Source organism: Dipodomys spectabilis, unplaced genomic scaffold, assembly GCF_019054845.1.
Source record: "Dipodomys spectabilis isolate Male_0828 unplaced genomic scaffold, ASM1905484v1 ptg000115l, whole genome shotgun sequence".
Classification (NCBI taxonomy): Eukaryota; Metazoa; Chordata; class Mammalia; order Rodentia; family Heteromyidae; genus Dipodomys; species Dipodomys spectabilis.
In genome coordinates this window covers 16184437-16202898 of record NW_024870792.1, presented here as the reverse complement: position 1 = coordinate 16202898, position 18462 = coordinate 16184437, and the positions used below count along the sequence as shown (strand labels likewise).

The following is an 18462-nucleotide window of genomic DNA, read 5'->3' as shown; positions in this document are numbered from 1 at the left end:
ACCTGGGAACTCGGTGCTTACTATGACTAATGTTGCTTACTTCTTTCTTAAGAGGCCTATTTTCCCATGATGTCTCATTTACAGCCTTCTTTACATGGCTTCTCTCTCATAATCTGTTCTTCCAAGAAAGACTATTTCAAGAAGACTGAAATAGAAGAGCTTACCAAATTTACATAATACTTGCTAGTACTAGTATCCTATTGGCCAAAAACAATCATCTAGCCCAATGCCCAGTCAGTTAAAGGAAGGTCAAAGTGTGAATACTCACAAGTATGGTTCACTGAGAGTTTAGTAGACCACATAAACTTTCTACTAAATCCTAGACCTACATTTTTATTTTTTCAAGATTTCTGCTCCTACATAGAGAAATGTCATAGATACCTCCAATTTATCCAAGATCATTCTTATTTCTCTCAACTTAAATTTCCAGTCTGGTATGTGTTATCTCAGAAATTTCTCTTTGAATTCAGATCTCATCTCTAAACCCATTTTCCTTCATTCAAGCTTTCATTACCCTATCCATTCTCTACTAGTCAGTTTTGTCTTCCTTTTAATAAGAATAACAATGGTACAACCTTGCTTATAACCTTGGTTATCTATAGAGATAAGTTCTTGTCCAATGACATGTAGTGGGGTTAATGGAAGCCCCTAAAAGATAAACCAGCCTAGAATATGTAAATGTGATCTCATTTGAAAAAAGGGTCTTTGCAGATGTAATTATGTAATCAATGAAAGAGGTTCTTTGCAGGTTAACAATCTCAAAACAAGATCATTATGGATTAAAGGTAAATCCTAAATGCAATGATACTATTCTCTTTAGACACTCTAGAAAAGAAGCATAGAGATGCACAGAGGAGATGTAAAGGCAGAGGCAAGGACTTGAGCAATGTGTGTACAAGTAAAGAAGGTCAAGAACTGTTAGCTGCCCCACAAGCTAGAAGGGAGGCATGGAACAGATTTTCTCCAGAGAAAAATCAACTGTGTCAACATCTTGATTTCAGAGTTCTGGCCTCTAGAATTGTGAGAGAATGAATACTATTGTTCCAAGTCACCACGTTTGTGATGATTTTATTACACCCCTAGAAGCTAAGATTAGACCGTCTAGTCATTTCACCTTTATTTTCCATTTCTATTCTCTTTTCCTTCCATATATTCTTCAAGTACACCTTCTCTTTTCTCAGTTTTGCCCTGAAGCACCCTCCTCCCTTCTCTGCCTCTCAAACTTCTCTTTTCCATTAAGACATATTTAAAAAGTCACATGCTATATGAAATTTACCTGCTTGCACAGCAAAATCTATGCTCCTGCTTTCATACATTTTGGTCGGATATCTTATATAAATTATATTTGACATTCACCCACCCAAAAGCTACATTTAATTCTCAATTAAAAAAAAAAATGTTTGCATTAGCCAGGCACTGGTGGCTCACACCTGTAATCCTAACTACTCAGGAGGCTGAGATCTGAGGATCACGGTTCAAAGCCAGCCGGGACAGGAAAGTCGGTGAAACTCTGATCACCAATAAACCACCAGAAAACTGGAAGGGACGCTGTGGCTCAAGTGATAGAGTGCTAACCTTGAGCTAAAGAGCTTAGGGACAGCACCCAGGCCCAGAGTTCAAGCCCCACAACTGACCCCCCCCCCCCTAAAAAGTTTGCATTTTCCAGGTGCCCTGGCTCAGGCCTGTAATTCTAGCTACTCAGGAGACTGAGATTTGAGGATCTCCATTTGGGGCTTAACCAGGGCAGGAAAGCTTGTGAGATTCTTATCTTTAATTAACTACCAAAACAGCCAGAAGTGGCAATGTGGCTCAAGTAATAGAGCACTAGCCTTGAGCACACAGAGACTCAGGGACAGCAACCAGGCCCTGAATTCAAGCCCCAGGATTGGCACCAAAAAAGGTAGAATAACAAAAAAGAAAAAAAGTTTACCTTAAAGTACATTTTAATATTCCTATTTCTCTTCTTTCAAATTTAGATATTATAACTAATTGCTCTGAGCAATGAGTCCACTTGCATTCCTAAGTGTATTGAAGATTAATAAGTACCTAAGATGTAAGTTTTTACATTTTTAAAGATATCTAGGTGAATAATAATGATCCATGAAGTTAAAGAAAAATAAGCCTTAATATCCACCATAAATATTTTAGATGCTTTTTACTACTTTTTAAAAAATCAATAGAATATTTTATCTCACTAGCAATAACCAAAATAGCTTTCTGGAGAATGACTTCTTTATGAAATATTTTAGTTAGCTTAAAATTATTAAAATGTTTTCCATATATTTGGAGATTCAAATTTAGTAAAACATGGATAAATTCAACATTTTAGTCTTCTTAAAGGTAACTTTACTAAAAAAAAACACTTTAGAAATATTTTTGAGGACATAAAATGGTTTTAAAGTGCAAAACCATAGGTGATGTGCTTGATAAATTTTGTCATTCCAAAAGGGATCCATTATATTTTTATTCTAGATGGAGTCTTAGAGATCATCTAATGCCCCAATTTCCACATTTTTGTGCATGTAGAAATTAAGAACTAGAGCAGACATGTAAGTCCTCATCTCTTTCCTCAAAGAATGAGTTCCATCTAGCCAGGGAGTTAGGATATTAAAGTACAATGAGGCTGGGCACTGGTGATTCACACCTGACCTCCTAACTATTCAGGAAGCTAAGATATGAAGATGACAATTCAAAGCCAGCCCAGACAGGAAAGTCCACAAGAATCTTATCTCCAAATGTAATAATGATAAGGATTAGTCTTGATGTAAGGGACAGCACCTTGGCCCTGAGTTCAAGCCCTAGTACTGGCATAAAAAAGTTATATGTGCACGCGTGCACACACACACACACACATTATATGTGTGTATATATATACAATTGACACAAACACACACACTCTCTCTCTCTCTCTCTCTCACACACACACACACACACACACAAAATTGACAATTTAAATACCACTGATGGAATGTAACAGTAAGAAAATCTGGGGGCTGGGAATGTGGCTTAGTGGTAGAGTGCTTGCCTAGCATGCATGAAGCCCTGGATTTGATTCCTCAGCACCACATAAACAGAAAAGGCCAGAAGTGGCTGTGGCTCAGTAGGATGCTAGCCTTGAGTAAAAGAAGCTCAGGTACAATGCCAAAGCCCTGAGTTCAAGCCCTAGGATGAGCAAAAAAATAAATAAAATCTGTAAGATGAATGATACTAGGTAGCATATGTTATAGATACGATTTATATAATATTTAATACCACATAAATTTTATATTTAATAGTAATCTATAACTAGAATTAATACTGAAATTGAAAATATAGACTTATCAACATAAAAAAGAGAAAATTTCAACAACACCTTTGCATTTAGGTCCTAATTTAGGGAGCTAATATAACAAGAAGTGTTAGAAAGAAATGTTAAGCATTAATGCCTTTCTTCTTAGTTGCAGTGCCTTCATTCACTAAATAAAAAATAGTCATTCTAAAGTGCTGTTCTACATGTTTTATAAGGCCCATTTTATAAGAATATAATATAAATATTATCATCTAAAAGACAGTCTCCATTTATCCCATCTGTTGTTTGTGGCATGATTCAAAGATGAAATATTACTCCCAAGAGTAAGTTTCACAGAAACAAATATCCAAAAACAAACATGACAACTCCACTCTTTTTTTGAGTGATCATGATAAATGATCACTAAAACAAAGTCAAGAAGCTTTAGTTTCAAATAACCTTTCAAAAAATCTAAAACTGGGTGTCTGTGGTTCATGCCTATAATCCTAGTTATTAGAGAGGCTGAGATCTTAGGTTTATAGATCAAAGCCAGCCCCTACAAGAAAGTCTATGTGACTCTTATCTCCAGCTAGCCACCGAAAAGCATGAAGTGAAGGTGTAGCTTAAGTGGTATAGCACTAGCCTTGAGCAAAAACACTCAAAGGATAGTTCCCAGGCGCTGAGCTTAATCCCCAGGACTGGCACTCATACCCACCCACCCCTGTACCTGTATACATTTATGTATATACATATACATGTCATAAAGCATTTATAATGTTTTAATATGAGCATTTCCTTTTCCAAAATAAATAAATAAAATTTATGGCTTCTTTGAACCTTGAGAAGCCATGGATCTCGGGTGAAATTAAATTTATCAATACAAAATATAAAAGTGACTAATATAATTAGTTACCATTCTTAAAATTCTAATTAAATTACAGCTATATTTTAATAACAACATGTAAATGATGTAGTTTATGTATTGTGAAATTTGTTTCATCCAAGATAAAACTGATGATGAATTCTTCTCAAGTTTAGGCTCCAAAAGATGTTCTCACTTTAAATAGTTTTCAGCACATAACTTGCTTCCTAATGTGACTTTTGTATGCACTGCAAAGTTTCCTTATCATCTGTTTTACTACCAAGATACAGACCAAACTAAGTCTTGTCAGATACCTATATTATAAATCCAGAGAAAAAGAACCTCACCAATTGGGCAAATTATTAACTTTATGCTATAATATAATAACAAGAGAATTTGGTTAGCGTTAGTGTCTCACCAAAATAATTCTTTTTGCCTAGTAGAATATATCTCTTGTTACAATGCCAAAATAGACATCTGCTTTTTGAACCTGACTACTCTCTCTTGCACCTTCCCACGACTTCTTCAGACTGAGTTGCAAAAATATTCTCCCTATTAAATGAATTTCAACCTCCAAAGATATTCTGACACTGACTTTGATGAAAACTTGAATGGTTGTGGTAGTGATGTCAGTACATTGCTCCTATTCTAGTCTTTTCTTAAGTTGCAGTAAAAATCTGATAACTAAAAAAAGAAAAATCTGATAACTTCCTTTCAACATTTGCATGAGTGGGGTTTTTTTTTCTGGTTTGGTACTTGAACTCTGGGCTTGGGCACTGTCCCTGAGCTTTTGTGCTCATGGCTAGCATTATACCCCTTGAGCCACAGCTCCACTTCCAGCTTAACACCTGGCTCATGTGATTTTTAATTATTAAAAATGATTTCATTTTATGTATAAATTAATATGTTGAATTGAAAACCCTTTGTTCAATTACTTGAAGATTTTTTTGTTGTTGTTGGTCATGGGGTTGAACTCTGGGCCTGGGCTCTGTCCCCGAGCTCTTCAGCTCAAGGCTAGCACTCTACCACTTGAGCCACAGTGCCACTTGCAGTTTTCTGGTGGTTTATTGGAGATAAGAGTCTCACAGACTTTCCTGCCCAGCTGGGCTTTGAACTAGAATCCTCAGATCTCAGCCTCCTGAGTAGCTAGGATTATAGGCATGAGCCACTGACACCAATCCTTGAAGATTTTTTTAATTAAAAACAAAAACCAGCTGAGTATCAGTGGCTCATACTAGTACTACTCAAGAGGCTAAGGACTGAAGTTCAAACCAGCCCAGGCAGCAAAATCCATGAGACTTTTACCTCCAATTAATCACCAAAAGGCCAGAAGTAGAGTTGTGGCTCACGAGACAGAGCTCTAGCCTTGAGCATTAAAATGCTCAGGACTATCACCCAGGCCCTGAGTTCAAGCCCCAGGATGACACAAAAAAGAAAAAATATATCTGAGTTGGGCAGAGAAACTCCATCTCCTGCTCTGTACTTTGCTACAACTCTTGTCACACCACTTCAATCATTTTGTCTTTCTATATTTTTTTAAAATTTCTGCAATAATAAAAATTCTATGTTTTATATTATACACCTATCTAATACATTGAAAATAAGCTTTTCTTATTTAGTAGATTCTCTAATGAAGAGGCAGTGTGGGATGATTATAATGAAAATCATTGTGGGACAAGTGATGGTAATTTAAAGTGTGTGGACCTCAGATTTAAAATATATAGATAATAAAGATACATTGTACTCATCAACTGGCATGTTGAATTAAGACCCTTTTGTAAAACAACTTAAAAATAGATTTTCCCTTTTTTTAAATCTTTAAGTAGTTGTACAAAGGAGTTGCTATTTAACAAAGCAGTTTATGAATATAATGCATCTTGATCTATGTCACTCCTTTCAACATTCTCATCCACCTTTCCTTTACCTACCCCTTCCCTCACTCTTCTTAATTTTGTAGGAAATACATTAAGTTCTTTACATTCTCCGCCACTTCATTTGTCTATCCCTTGCCCCTAAACCTCATCCCACCCCTTTCAAGTACTCACTTCCTGTGTGCACTTGACTTCATATATATACTTGCATACCACCAAATGTATTTATATGAAGTTAATAAGCTAAATCTAGCTTCCACATATAAGGGAAAGCATACATTCCTTGTCTCTCTGGGCCTGAATTACTTCCCTTAACATAATTTTCTCCAGTTCTTAAAGATAATTTCTTTAAAAATTTAAAAAGCTACTTAACAGTGCACTGACCTAACGAGTTCTCAGACAAATGGAGAGAGGAATAGTAGACTAATACAGTCATACTACTCAATGTACATGTGTGAAAATGGAACCAGGTAGGCTTGAGGGGATGGGTGGGGTAGAATAGATAAGGAGAATTATGGAAAGGATGACAATGATCAAGATGCATTGTACTCATGAACTGACACGTTGCTGTGCGAGCCCTTTGAACAACTACTTAAAGATAACAAAATAAATTAAAAATAAATTAAAGCTTTAAAAAAGTGTATGGGTGTGGGGCTTGTAGATGCAGCTCAACTGATAGAGTACCTGCCTAGCAAGTGTAAGAGCTTGACTTGAGTTCCGGTAGTAAGAAATTTAAAAAAAATTAAGTGTATGGATGTTGCAGAACACAGTATGGAAAATAGGAAAATCAGATATTGTGGGACCAGGATCTGGATCTAGTCCCAGATGTTAGAAATGATTCTGGGATGTGAATTTTTCAACTTGACAATGAATGTACAGGAACAGTTTTTCAATGTTTTCTAGCCTCTCTATCCTTTAAAGCATCTTCACACTTTATGGGATTGGAGGGGCAGGTGTTTCATGTTGTTTTGTTATGACAAGGTTTCCTTGTCTCCCTGTGTAGCCACAGCTACCTGGAACTCACTATGTAATCTCTGGTGACCTGTAATTCTCAATTCTCCTGCGTCAGCCTTTCAAGTACAGTGATTAGTGCTCCACCAAGCCTAGTAGCTATACAATGAGGTAGGGAGGAAGGATATGGAGAAGTAGGGAGATGTCAGCCCTTTCATTAGACTTGTTTTGTCTTAAAAACTGAGTTGTCATTAGTGGAAGAATTCATTTATTCTTTTTGCAGTCCTGTATTACCTCTCAGCTGTTCCCTCCTGCAACCTTATTCTCCTATGGTGGTACCCCATTCCCACCCCATGCCCTATTTTCAAAGTATTCTGTTTAAGTGAAGCCCCACTTCGTGGGAAGTGAAGAATTCAAGCTAAAGCATGGCATGGAATTGTGGTTTCAAATTCACAAGTGTATAATAATGACCACAATTGAGAAATAGAGATGAAAAATGGACTAAATTCTACTTATGTTATTTTGGAAGGTGTTGAGAAGGGAGAATAAGCAAAAAACATAGTTTCAAAATTTTGTTGTACACAACATAAAATGGAAAACTAAATGCCATTTTGAAAATAAATGAAAAATAGTGCTATTTCTTGACAAATAAGTGTTATTCTGTTTCTCACCCTGTGATATAATGTAAACCTCTAACTACTAACTAGTGGTACATCTGGGAAGTACTTCACTCAATAGTATAAAATGTCTGAAAAATGCATGATGTAACAATGTTCCACTGTTTTCTGAAGAGTTGTTTCTGTTCCTTCTCTAACTCAAACATAATTGCCAAGTTAACTGATCTCACATTTGGAACTTAATTAAATAAAACAACACAACTCCCTCATTGCCTTGTCAAGAAATATATCACAACTGCCAGTGCCTAAAATAAGAATCATTCAACTGTTTGCAGTATCTTCAGATGTATTTTTGTTGATATGACAACAAATAATAATATGACAAATAACATGATAACCAACATGATATGCTCATGTTTGGCATGAGCATAATTTCCTAGTCACTAGTTTCCTGTACTGGTTTAATAAACACAAATAAGGAGACTATAGGGCTTTTTTTCAGATTTCATTATCCAAGTATCTGTTCTCGACTTAACATGAATCTTAATTCTACAGAATATTTAGTTCAAGTTTAAGAACCAATGATATAACCGACAAGTTCAGATACTAAATTGTTTCCTCTGCTGTATCAAGGCATATCTAATTTAGGTTAAGGAGCTTCAGAGAGAAATCCCTTGCAAATTTCTTATCTTTCACAAAGTAGATGTGTAGTATAGAATTAGTGCTTGTATCAGTTAAGGTTTGGCTGGGACACAGATCCACTTTGAATGATATGAATAAGATATGTGTCATAGGGATTAGATCATATATAATGTGAGGAGAAACTGGAAAGGAAAAAGTCCAGAAGGTCAGGGCTAGAGGATTAGAAAAAGGCCTCTTAGATTACGATGAAGAGCTGGTGAAGACTCTAGAAGGTTATGGGTGCTAAAGAAAAAATTAATTCTGATACTTTTTAAAGCAGTAAGAAGATTTTATGATGAAGATACTGTTGCAATGAAGAAAATTTTGGCATAGGAGAAATTAACCTCAAGTATGAAGTTTTTTAAAATGGGAATCTATATGCCAAAAAGCAGTATGAAAGGTCAGTGGATAAAAAAGTATTAAGAGGGGGCTGGGAAAGTGGCTCAGTGGCAGAGCGCTTGCCTTGCATGCCTGAGGCCCTGGGTTCGATTCCTCAGCACCACATAAGCAAAAAGAAAAAAGCCGGAAGTGGCGCTGTGGCTCAAGTGGTAGAGCGCTAGCCTTGAGCTGAAGAGCTGAGGGACAGCGCCCAGGCCCGAGTTCAGGCCCCACAACCGGACCAAAAAAAAAAAAAAGTATTAAGAGGAAACTTTAGGATAAGGGAAAAGAGGCTTCAACCTGACAAGGTTCTTACTTAATGCATGCCAGATACTATATGTAGGAACTGATTTCCCACCTAACTGCTTTTATTATTTAAATTCTGCTTATATTAACTTCTAATTCCCTTATGTAAAAAGAACTAAAACTCCGAATAGGAGGCCTCCTTACAGTCCTCTCTGAGGTGTGCTACCGTCTGTCAGAGTTGTATAAATCTGGACTATGTGAGTTAAGTTCAAGTTCATCCTAGAGATGACTTCATACAAACTAAGAGTATGAAGTGTGTCTTCAGTTTTACATCTTTGCAAACCCAGCTCTTGTCTGAAAACATTGGAGTCCCTACACATGGTCGCTGCCATCATCAAAATTCCTTCAGGGAGAGTAACAGGCTCATCTTTGCCTAAAGGCTCTATCAGTCCCTGGAGACACTTTCCTACAAAATACTGACACTAGCCTCCAAAAGGAGTATATTCTCTCCCATTTGCCAGAAACAATTAAGAGAAAGGCTGGGCACATAACAGATTTAACGGAACTTTCTGTAAATTACTGCTTTTAAACTATGTTCCAGAGCTGGGAATGTGGCTTAGTGGTAGAGTGCTTGCCTAGTATGCATGAAGCCTTGGGTTCAATTCCTCAGTACCACATAAACAGAAAAAGTTAGAAGTTGAGCTGTAGCTCAAGTGGTAGAGGGCTAGCCTTAAGCACTGAAAGGCTCAAGGACAGAGCCCAGGCCCTGAGTTCAAGCCCCAGGACTGGCAAAAATAAAATAAAATAAACTATGTTCCCCTCACTTCTAGAACTTTCAGTTAGGTTATCTATCTACTATAACTAATTAACACATAATCCTTATGGATAATGGTGAAAAGTTACAGGAATTGGGAAGGATTTGATTCTAGACCCCAATGTCTTCACTATAGAAGGGAAAACCCCATTTCACAGAGGTATTGTGAAGTGTACGAGAGGTAAAGATGTAATTATCTCAGCCATAACATACCCACCTCTTTGGTTTGCAAACTGTTCTTCCTTCCTCCACTGGGCTCTATCATTTGGGCGACTGAGCTCCGCAGAGCTGCTTCAGTGACTAACACTGACTGGAGACTCTGTTCCCTTCAACTGGCCATATGTAAACCTGTCTCCCAGTCCTTACTCCCAAAGTGAGATAGGGTCTCTATCCACATTTTTGGTGAATTTTGGGGGGGTGTTCTCTTCCTTCTTTAAAGTTCCCTATAGTCCAAATTCATATCATTTAAGATTAGCAGGATGTTGAAAAACAACGGTGAAAGTATTATGTTGTATATGATAATCAACATAGGAAATGCTTTTCTTGTGTTTAGGTTTTATTTTTGTCCTTTGCTCTTATTTTCCCCCAAAATATTCCTAAGCTAAGACAGTGGGATGACTATTTGACTAGATTTTCCACACTTCTTTCTCTTAAGGGTAAATATTATTTATAATAAAAGGCAAACATGACTTAATGAAAATTAAAGCTAATATCCCCTATATCTACATTTAAATTACAGAGAAATAAGTATATAGAGGCTACCACCATCACCAACAGAAGTTGCTAGGCTTATAAAATATATTTTGCATGCAGACTATTGGAGCACAATAGACTTCAGTTTCCTTCCTCCTCCATTGTGACTATTGTCATCCTTAGTAAGGAGACAAAAACTAGTTCAAGTTTTTAAAAGAATCTGATCAACAGATTATGCATAATCAAAAATGTCAGTTTTTATTTTAAAATGCTAAACTTACTACAGGCTGATCAGGAAAGATCAAACACTACTTCTTTGAACACAATATTGGAAAGTGATAACTATTATTTTTGAAGTTGCAACAGTATTTCATGATGTTGACTCTTTCAAATACTGAATAAGATCTTCTCTCTCACTCTTCTTTTTAATACCAGCAAAGATCATTTTAGTTCCAGGGATGAATTTCTTTGGGTTCTCCAAATATTCCATCAAAGTTTCTTCTCCCCAAATAACACCTATAAAGTTGAAAATAAGTTTAAGTTTTTATACTTACATTTCTAGGACTTACTTTCTGATATGACTTATATATGTGAACAAAGATTATCTTCCCACTCCATAAAAGACTGCTTTAGCTAAGAATATGTACTCTAAGCTATACAAAATTTCCAAAATTAGACTCGGGCTGGGAAGGTGGCTCAGTGGTAGAGTGCTTGCCTTGCAATGCATGAGGCCCTGGGTTCGATTCCTCAGCACCACATACGCAAAAAAAAAAAAAAAAAAAAAAAAGCCAGAAGTGGCCCTGTGGCTCAAGTGATAGAGCGCTAGCCTTGAGCTGAAGAGCTGAGGGACAGCGCCCAGGCCCAGAGTTTAGGCCCCACAACCGGACCCAAAAAAAAAAAATAAAAAAGGCCAAAATTAGACTCTACTCCTTAGCTTCTCTATAGAAAGCCAAGAGCTGTTAAGGATTATCCGAGCTACACAAATGAACTGCCACTACAGACATGTTGTGTCTAAGTAGTGTTTTATCAGAGTTCCTTCTATTAGAGATCTTGGAGACCATTTAGCCAAATCCTTTATTTTGCTAAATGATGGTCCAAAACAGAGGAAAGTAACTTTCCCTAAGATGTCAAAGCTACTTTAATTAAGAAATTGGTGACTACAAACTTGTATTACAATGTTATGCCTACCAATTATGTCAAGGTGCTTCTGAACAGATCTCTCATTAAAACCTGTGATTCCTACTAAGGAGGCTGAGATCTGAGGATCATGGTTCAAAGCCAACCTGGGCAAGAAAGTGCATGAGACTCTTATCTCTAATAAACCACTAGAAAACCGGCACTGCGACTCAAGTGTTTGAGCACTGGCCTTGAGCTGAAGAGCTGAGGGACAGTGTCTAGGCCCAGAGTTCAAGCCCTATGACCAACCAAAAAAACCCAAAAAACAAAAAACTTATGATTCAGAAATGCAGTTTCAAAATAGCAAAGAAAGTTCATCTATTTTTCCTTTTAAAAACTAATTTTAAAATGCACATGATACACATTGAATGGCAAAGTCATTACCTTTCCTTTGGCTCAAAAAGAATCAGGGTGGCCAGGAAAGTTTCAGTTTGACACCATAAAGGCCAGGGGAATCAGGATTTTGAAATAACAATACAGACATGCTGTCTTTGAAAGGACATGTTACAGAAAACTGCAGAGGTTATATAACCCTACACCTGTCTGTCTTGTTAACTGAAGTAAAGAGCCAGATAACATCCCAACAAAAACAAACACATTCACCAGACACATATCTCTAACATACAAGTCAGAGAAAAAGGACGTCCTAAGTCAAGACAACTTAGACCCTCATTCATTCTCTCCTGTAAAGAATTACTCCAAGAATTGCCCTCATGGGGGCTGGGAAGGTGGCTCAGTGGTAAAGCGCTTGCCTTGTATACATGAGGCCCTGGGTTCAATTCCTCAGCACCACATAAGCAAAAAGAAAAAAGCCGGAAGTGGCACTGTGGCTCAAGCAGTAGAGTGCTAGCCTTGAGCTGAAGAGCCGAGGGACAGCGCCCAGGCCCAGAGTTCAGGCCCACGACCAGACCCCCCCCCCCAAAAAAAAGAATTGTCCTTATCAAAAGGTAATAATCAAATAAGAAACATGAAAAAGTATACAAAATACATACACATTGCAGACACACAGGTAAAGGAAGAAAAAAACTATATAAAGACTACACAGAAGGAATATTACACATACACACACACACACACACACACACACACACACACACATTAGATGAAGACCATGATAATATGTATTCCCATGGATTCAAAAAAAAAGATCTTTATGAACTAAAGGCCTTTGTGCTCAAATCAGAGCAATGACGGCTCACATGAAAAAAGATAAAACCAAGACATGAATTACAGGGGAAAAAAAAAGATGCTGCTGAAGGCATAATCAGAGAATATGGAAATAGATGAAACAACCTATTTTATTAAATAATAAAATGACAAACACAAGAGCTATTTAAACAAAAGAGATCTGTATCTGCACTTAGTAGCCTGAGATTTCTAAAAACAACTAAAATAGAACAAAATTATTAAAATACGTAATTCAAGTAAACTTTTTAATAACAAAGGCTCTAAAACTACCAGTGAGAAAAGCAAAGCATGTCCCAAGAAATGCTAAAGAAAATCATTCAATGTATAGCAAAATTATTAAATTTTAGGAAGAATTTTATGGAAATTTAGGAGGAAAAGAATAAAATAAAAATCAAGGAAAATAAAAATCAAATCAAGGGCTAGGGATATAACTCAGCAGTAGAGAACTTGCCTAGCATGTACAAGGTCCTGGGATCAATCCATCACAACAACAATTAAAATTAAATAAGTAAACAATTAAACGCAAGTAACTCATAAGAGAAAACTATCAGGCTTATTTCATATTCTCCTAAATAATAATTTAACATGAAGCATGTACATTTTGAAGAATGAATGTATTTCCCATCAAAAAGATGATTATATAACTCAGTGGCAACATTCAAATGTCTTCAAACATCCAGTAACTTTTGACTACATGATTCTAATATTTTGTGTTGCGACTAATTGGCTACCAACGAATCAAAAGATAAATACAGATAGTATAGTGTGAGCTAAGCATACCTGATGATACTATTTAAAGGTAAAAAAAATTACTGTGGTAATTATGGTTACATAGGACCAAAATGTTACCTATCATACTAGAATAAAGTATAAAGGTTAAAATAATGTAAACAAATCATCTGTGGTATAAAAGTAAATTTTCTCATCCTTATAGACTCAACAGTTTCCTTAAAATAAATAAAAAAATAGAAGCATACAGATATGATTTAAAGTCTGGCCACTAAAATTCCTATTATCAAACAAAATTAGTTTGTAGAGGAAGAGAAATATGAGATGGCCAGGACTAGCAAATATACATAAATTCCTTGTCACGTATACTGGGAAATACTGTTTGAACTCTGAATTTTCATGTAATGTATATGGAGTCAAAATATTTTAAAGTTATTCACGATTCATTATATCCTGCTATATTTATAAATGAAATTGAAATGACAATAGGCAAAATACAAGGACTAATAGCTGATAAGATAGTTTAGCTAATAGGCTAACTCAGTATAATTTCCTTAAAGATACTTCCTGGGTTCAAATTCTACTTCAGTCATTAAGTAAAGTTCCAAGAAAATCATGAATTAATTCAATTTTCTTCTAAACCTGTTTCAATTATTATTTACCAAAGATGCAATGACACTTCAATACACTATACAGATACTATTGTCAAAGGAAAAATCCTATCCATTCACTGATTTAAATAAAAACACAATACAGATGGCCCAACTTCACTAATTATTAGGAAATAAGAAATGGGACCACATGAGGTATTATTTCACGCCCACTGGGTTAGCTATTACATATTTTATTTTACTTTTTGTGCCATCATTGGGTTGAACTCAGGACCTGGGCACTATCTCTGAGTATTTTTTGCTCAAGTCTAGCACTATACCACTTAAGCCACAGCTCCACTTCTGGCTTTTTTGGGTTAATTGTAGGTAAGAGTCACAAACTTTCCTGCCTGTGCTGGCTTTGAACCATGATCCTCAGATCTCAGTCTCTCAAGTAGCTAGAATTACAGGCATGAGTCACCAATGCTTGACATATTATATATATTTTTAACATGAAAGTGTGAGGATTACTAATGGAACTTCTAATGCATCACTGATGAGAACATAAAATGCTACAGACATTGTGCAAAATGGTACAGGTATGTCTCAATGATAGCTGTATACTGTATACTCATTCTCATAACCGCATTATTCACAATAGTCAAAAACTAAAAAAAAATTCCAGTTTCATCAATGAAGAAAGAAACATTTGAATTGTCTATATATATTATTCAGACTTTAAAAGTTGGCAATTACAATATATTGTACAACATGAATTACTCCTCTTGAAGGTATTGTGATTACTGAATTAAGCTAGTCAAAAAATGGACAATGTAAGATTTAACATATGAATTAACTAGAGTAGTCAAATTCACAAAAGCAGAGAGGAGAATGTGCCAAAGGCTGTTTAATGGTAACAAAATTTCAGTTTGAGAAAATGCAAATGTTATGGAGATTAATAATTGTGAAAACAAAACAATGTGAATGTGCTAATGTCACACAATGGTACACTTGGAATGACATAAATAATAAATTTTGGTATGTATATTGTACCACAACCAAAAACACTACATAATATTATTAGATTGCTGCAATCAAGAATTTTGTAATATTGTACTCTACAAAAATTTTACTATACAAAAACTTTCTTTAAATCAGAATTCTTATATTCTCCTGAAAAGATTATTTGCAACATAAAACTTATGCACAGAAATATAGCTGACAATATGCCATAATTTGTATTAACATTGATGTTGAGTTGATGATTGTTCTCATTTAAGAGTGAAATCTGTATTTTACTTTAAATTGCCATGTTTCAAATTCCTACTTTAGTTAACACGGTAAGCTACTTACACTATTTTTTATTTCATAAATAAAATAAAAATCTCAATTTGTCCTCAAATAACATGTCCTTTATTTGAGGACTTCATATTTTTGTTTTTTAAAAATAATCTAGTTGGGCACTGGTAGCTCACATTTGTAATCTAGCTACTCAGGATGCTGAGATCTGAGGATCGCAGTTCAAAGCAAGCCCAGGAAGGAAAGTCTGTAAGATTCTTACTTCCAACTAATCATCAAAAAAGGCAGAAGTGTAATTATAGCCCAAGTGGTAGAGCAGAAATCCAAGATAACACCAGAGAAATTCTTTACTACATAATACTTATTAACTGAAATTTTTTTGCACATCCTAAATAAATGATAGTGCTAATACATTGGGCTGAAAGTGTGGCTCAAGTGGTAAAATGCTTGATTAGAAACCATGAAACCCAGAATTCAAACCCTAGTACTACCAGTTAAGATGTTAACATATTTGAAGGGCTAACATGCTCCTCACTCAACAGATTAAATCCTATTGTACTTTTCTTTTAGTGTAAGTACTTCATCAATTATCTATTTTATATGCATGTATACTTTTTATTATAGGTGTGATGTCACCCAAATAAAGATATGTTGTTTCTACCTTCCAGTATTCAGATTGTGGTTTTATTTTCAAAATATAGTCATTGCAAATGTGACTGAGATGAGGTTTATGCTGTAGTAAGATGGGCCCCTGTCATCCAGTATGTCTGCTAATCTTAAAAAAAAATAACCACATGAAGACAGAAATACAGAGGGACAATGTTACAACGAAGGTAGATTTGAGTTGTGAAGCTGTAGGCCATAACTAGCATTTCATCAGGAAGAAAGAGAAAAGTACTATTACATGATGCTACCATTTAATAAGCCTTGAAAATATCAGATTAAACAAAGGAAGTCAAATAAAAAGGTTACATATTTTGTGTGTGTGTGTGTGTGTGTGTGTGTGTGTGTGTGTGTGTGTGTGTGTGTGTGTACTAGGACTTGAAGTCAGGACCTTATCCATTCACTTGCTTTTTTCACTCAATACTGGTGCCCTACCGCCTGAGCCACGCTTTTTGCTGGCTAATTGGAGATATGAGTCTCACAGATAATCCTGCCCAGGTGGTTTTCAATAACAATGCTCAGATCTCAGCCTCGTGATTAGAATTACAGGCATGAGCCACTATACTTAGCTTTTTGTTTTGCTTCTTTTATATGAAATATTCAGTAGGCAAATCCAGAGATAAGGCTAATTGGTGGTTGCTAAAGAATGGTGGTAGAAGAAAATAGAGAGTGATAATCTAATAGATAAAAGTGTTCTTGATTTATAAAAAAAAATTGAAAGTACAGAGGTTTGTTCTGTATCATGACTATACTAAATGCTAATTAATTACATACTATAAAATGGATGTTTTGAGCTGGGAAGGTGGCTCAGTGGTAGAGTGCTTGCTTTGCATGCATAAGGCCCTGGATTGGATTCCTCAGCACCACATAAGCAGACGTGAAATTCTGGCCTCTAACATATACTAGGCCCCAAGATAATGTCAAAATAGAGTTGACCCAACCAGGCACCAGTGGCTCACACCTGAAATCCTAGCTACTCAGAAGTGGGAGAGCCAGCATTGGCGGACAAATAAAAGACTATCTCCAGTTAACTAGCAAAAAGCTAAAAGTGGAAATATGGAGCAAGTGGTAGAACATCATTCATTATCAAAAAAGTTGGGTTTAAGAGTTTAAGCCCTGGTACCTCAACACACACACACACACACACACACACACACACACACACACACACGGAGCTATTCTCTATTTTAATAATATTTTATATGATAATTCAGATTATATATGTGTATGAGTATGTGTGTGAACACTTATTTATTAGAAATACATGCCCAGGTTTAACAGGTTTTCTGGCAAAGATATTATACTCTTTTCTACTTTTAATCTCAACTCTAAAACTTTGTTACTTTACTAACTTTTTACTTTATCTACCTTTTTTCTACTCAAACTACTTAGTATTTCCCAACCCTGTTAAGAATCACTACTATTATGCCATGAAAATATTATTTGAATGTTTAAATTCCAGCTCATATTTTAAGATAAAGGTACAGAATAAAATAAAATAGCTTGCAAGGACAAAAATCTATACCACACAAGACTGTTAACTCAAAGAACTGACCAATTATTCAAATACAGGTCTTGGGACATAAATCAATATTTCAGTAGTATAAGTATAGGAGTACATTTTCAATGCTGTAAATTAAGTAATTAGTATAATTCCAAATTATCTTCTTTACAACAAAATGTCTGATTCTCAACTGCTGGGTTTTACCTTTGTTTTTGTTTGCATCAGTGTAAGAAAATCCTGGTGCTTGTCCTGTTTTGCGGCCAAAGAGGCCCCAGAGATTTGGACCCGTCTTGTGCTTTCCACCTTTTTCCACTGTGTGGCACTGAGCACACTTCTGAATAAAGATCTTCTTGCCTGTTTCAAAGTCTCCCATTTTATCAGTGAAGCCTTTAACCACAGACTGAAGAAAGTCTCAGATTTGAAAAGCTGGGGGCGGAAAAAGAATTTCATCAGTTTGGCTGTAGCAAATTGTGATGAAACTACATAAAAAATTCAATGTCTGAGTCCTCAAAAACAGAGACACATTATGGTATCCGATTTTATAAAAGACTAAATCATCTCATTTATTAGGCTTATTTTAAGTTTCTAGTCATAATTACTTCATAAATTATTGACATAAAACTGGTTTTACTTTAGCTTCCAATTATAACAATTTATGAGTCAATCATGTCCTTCTCTTTTCCAATCCCAAAATTTCATATAAAAAATAATGTGAAGTAGATAGGTGTAATTTTTCATCCCATTACTTAAAAGTAAGAATGGAACACATATGAAGGGTACTTAAAATGATGTTTATTATGAGTATCTAATAATAGGGAGAAGCGTAAAATTAAAAAGCATACAGAAAAGAAAAAGATCACAGCAAACTATAAGTAAAATGATTTGTAATTTACTTTGCACACTTAGCAATAAAGCAGTCTACCAATCTAGAT

The 18462-nt window shown here is 35.6% G+C and overlaps 1 protein-coding gene across 1 annotated transcript; it reads right to left on the bottom strand.

Moving 5' to 3' along the window:
• Positions 1 to 10751: 10751 nt before the first annotated feature.
• LOC122115021 (cytochrome c, testis-specific) lies at positions 10752 to 17914 on the bottom strand. Its single transcript, XM_042688316.1, has 2 exons — positions 17735 to 17914; positions 10752 to 10897 (listed from the first exon to the last, which is right to left on the bottom strand). The coding sequence occupies exons 1-2, from the start codon at positions 17901 to 17903 to the stop codon at positions 10752 to 10754; spliced, it is 315 nt and encodes a 104-aa protein (XP_042544250.1). The 5' UTR covers positions 17904 to 17914.
• Between the last annotated feature and the right edge of the window lie 548 nt (positions 17915 to 18462).

Coding starts and splice junctions, on each gene's coding strand:
- LOC122115021 (XM_042688316.1), bottom strand. CDS start 17,903: ATGGGAGACTTTGAAACAGGCAAGAAGATCTTTATTCAGAAGTGTGCT. Junction 10,898..17,734: donor TGATGCAAACAAAAACAAAG/GTAAAACCCAGC, acceptor TCAACTTTATAG/GTGTTATTTGGGGAGAAGAA.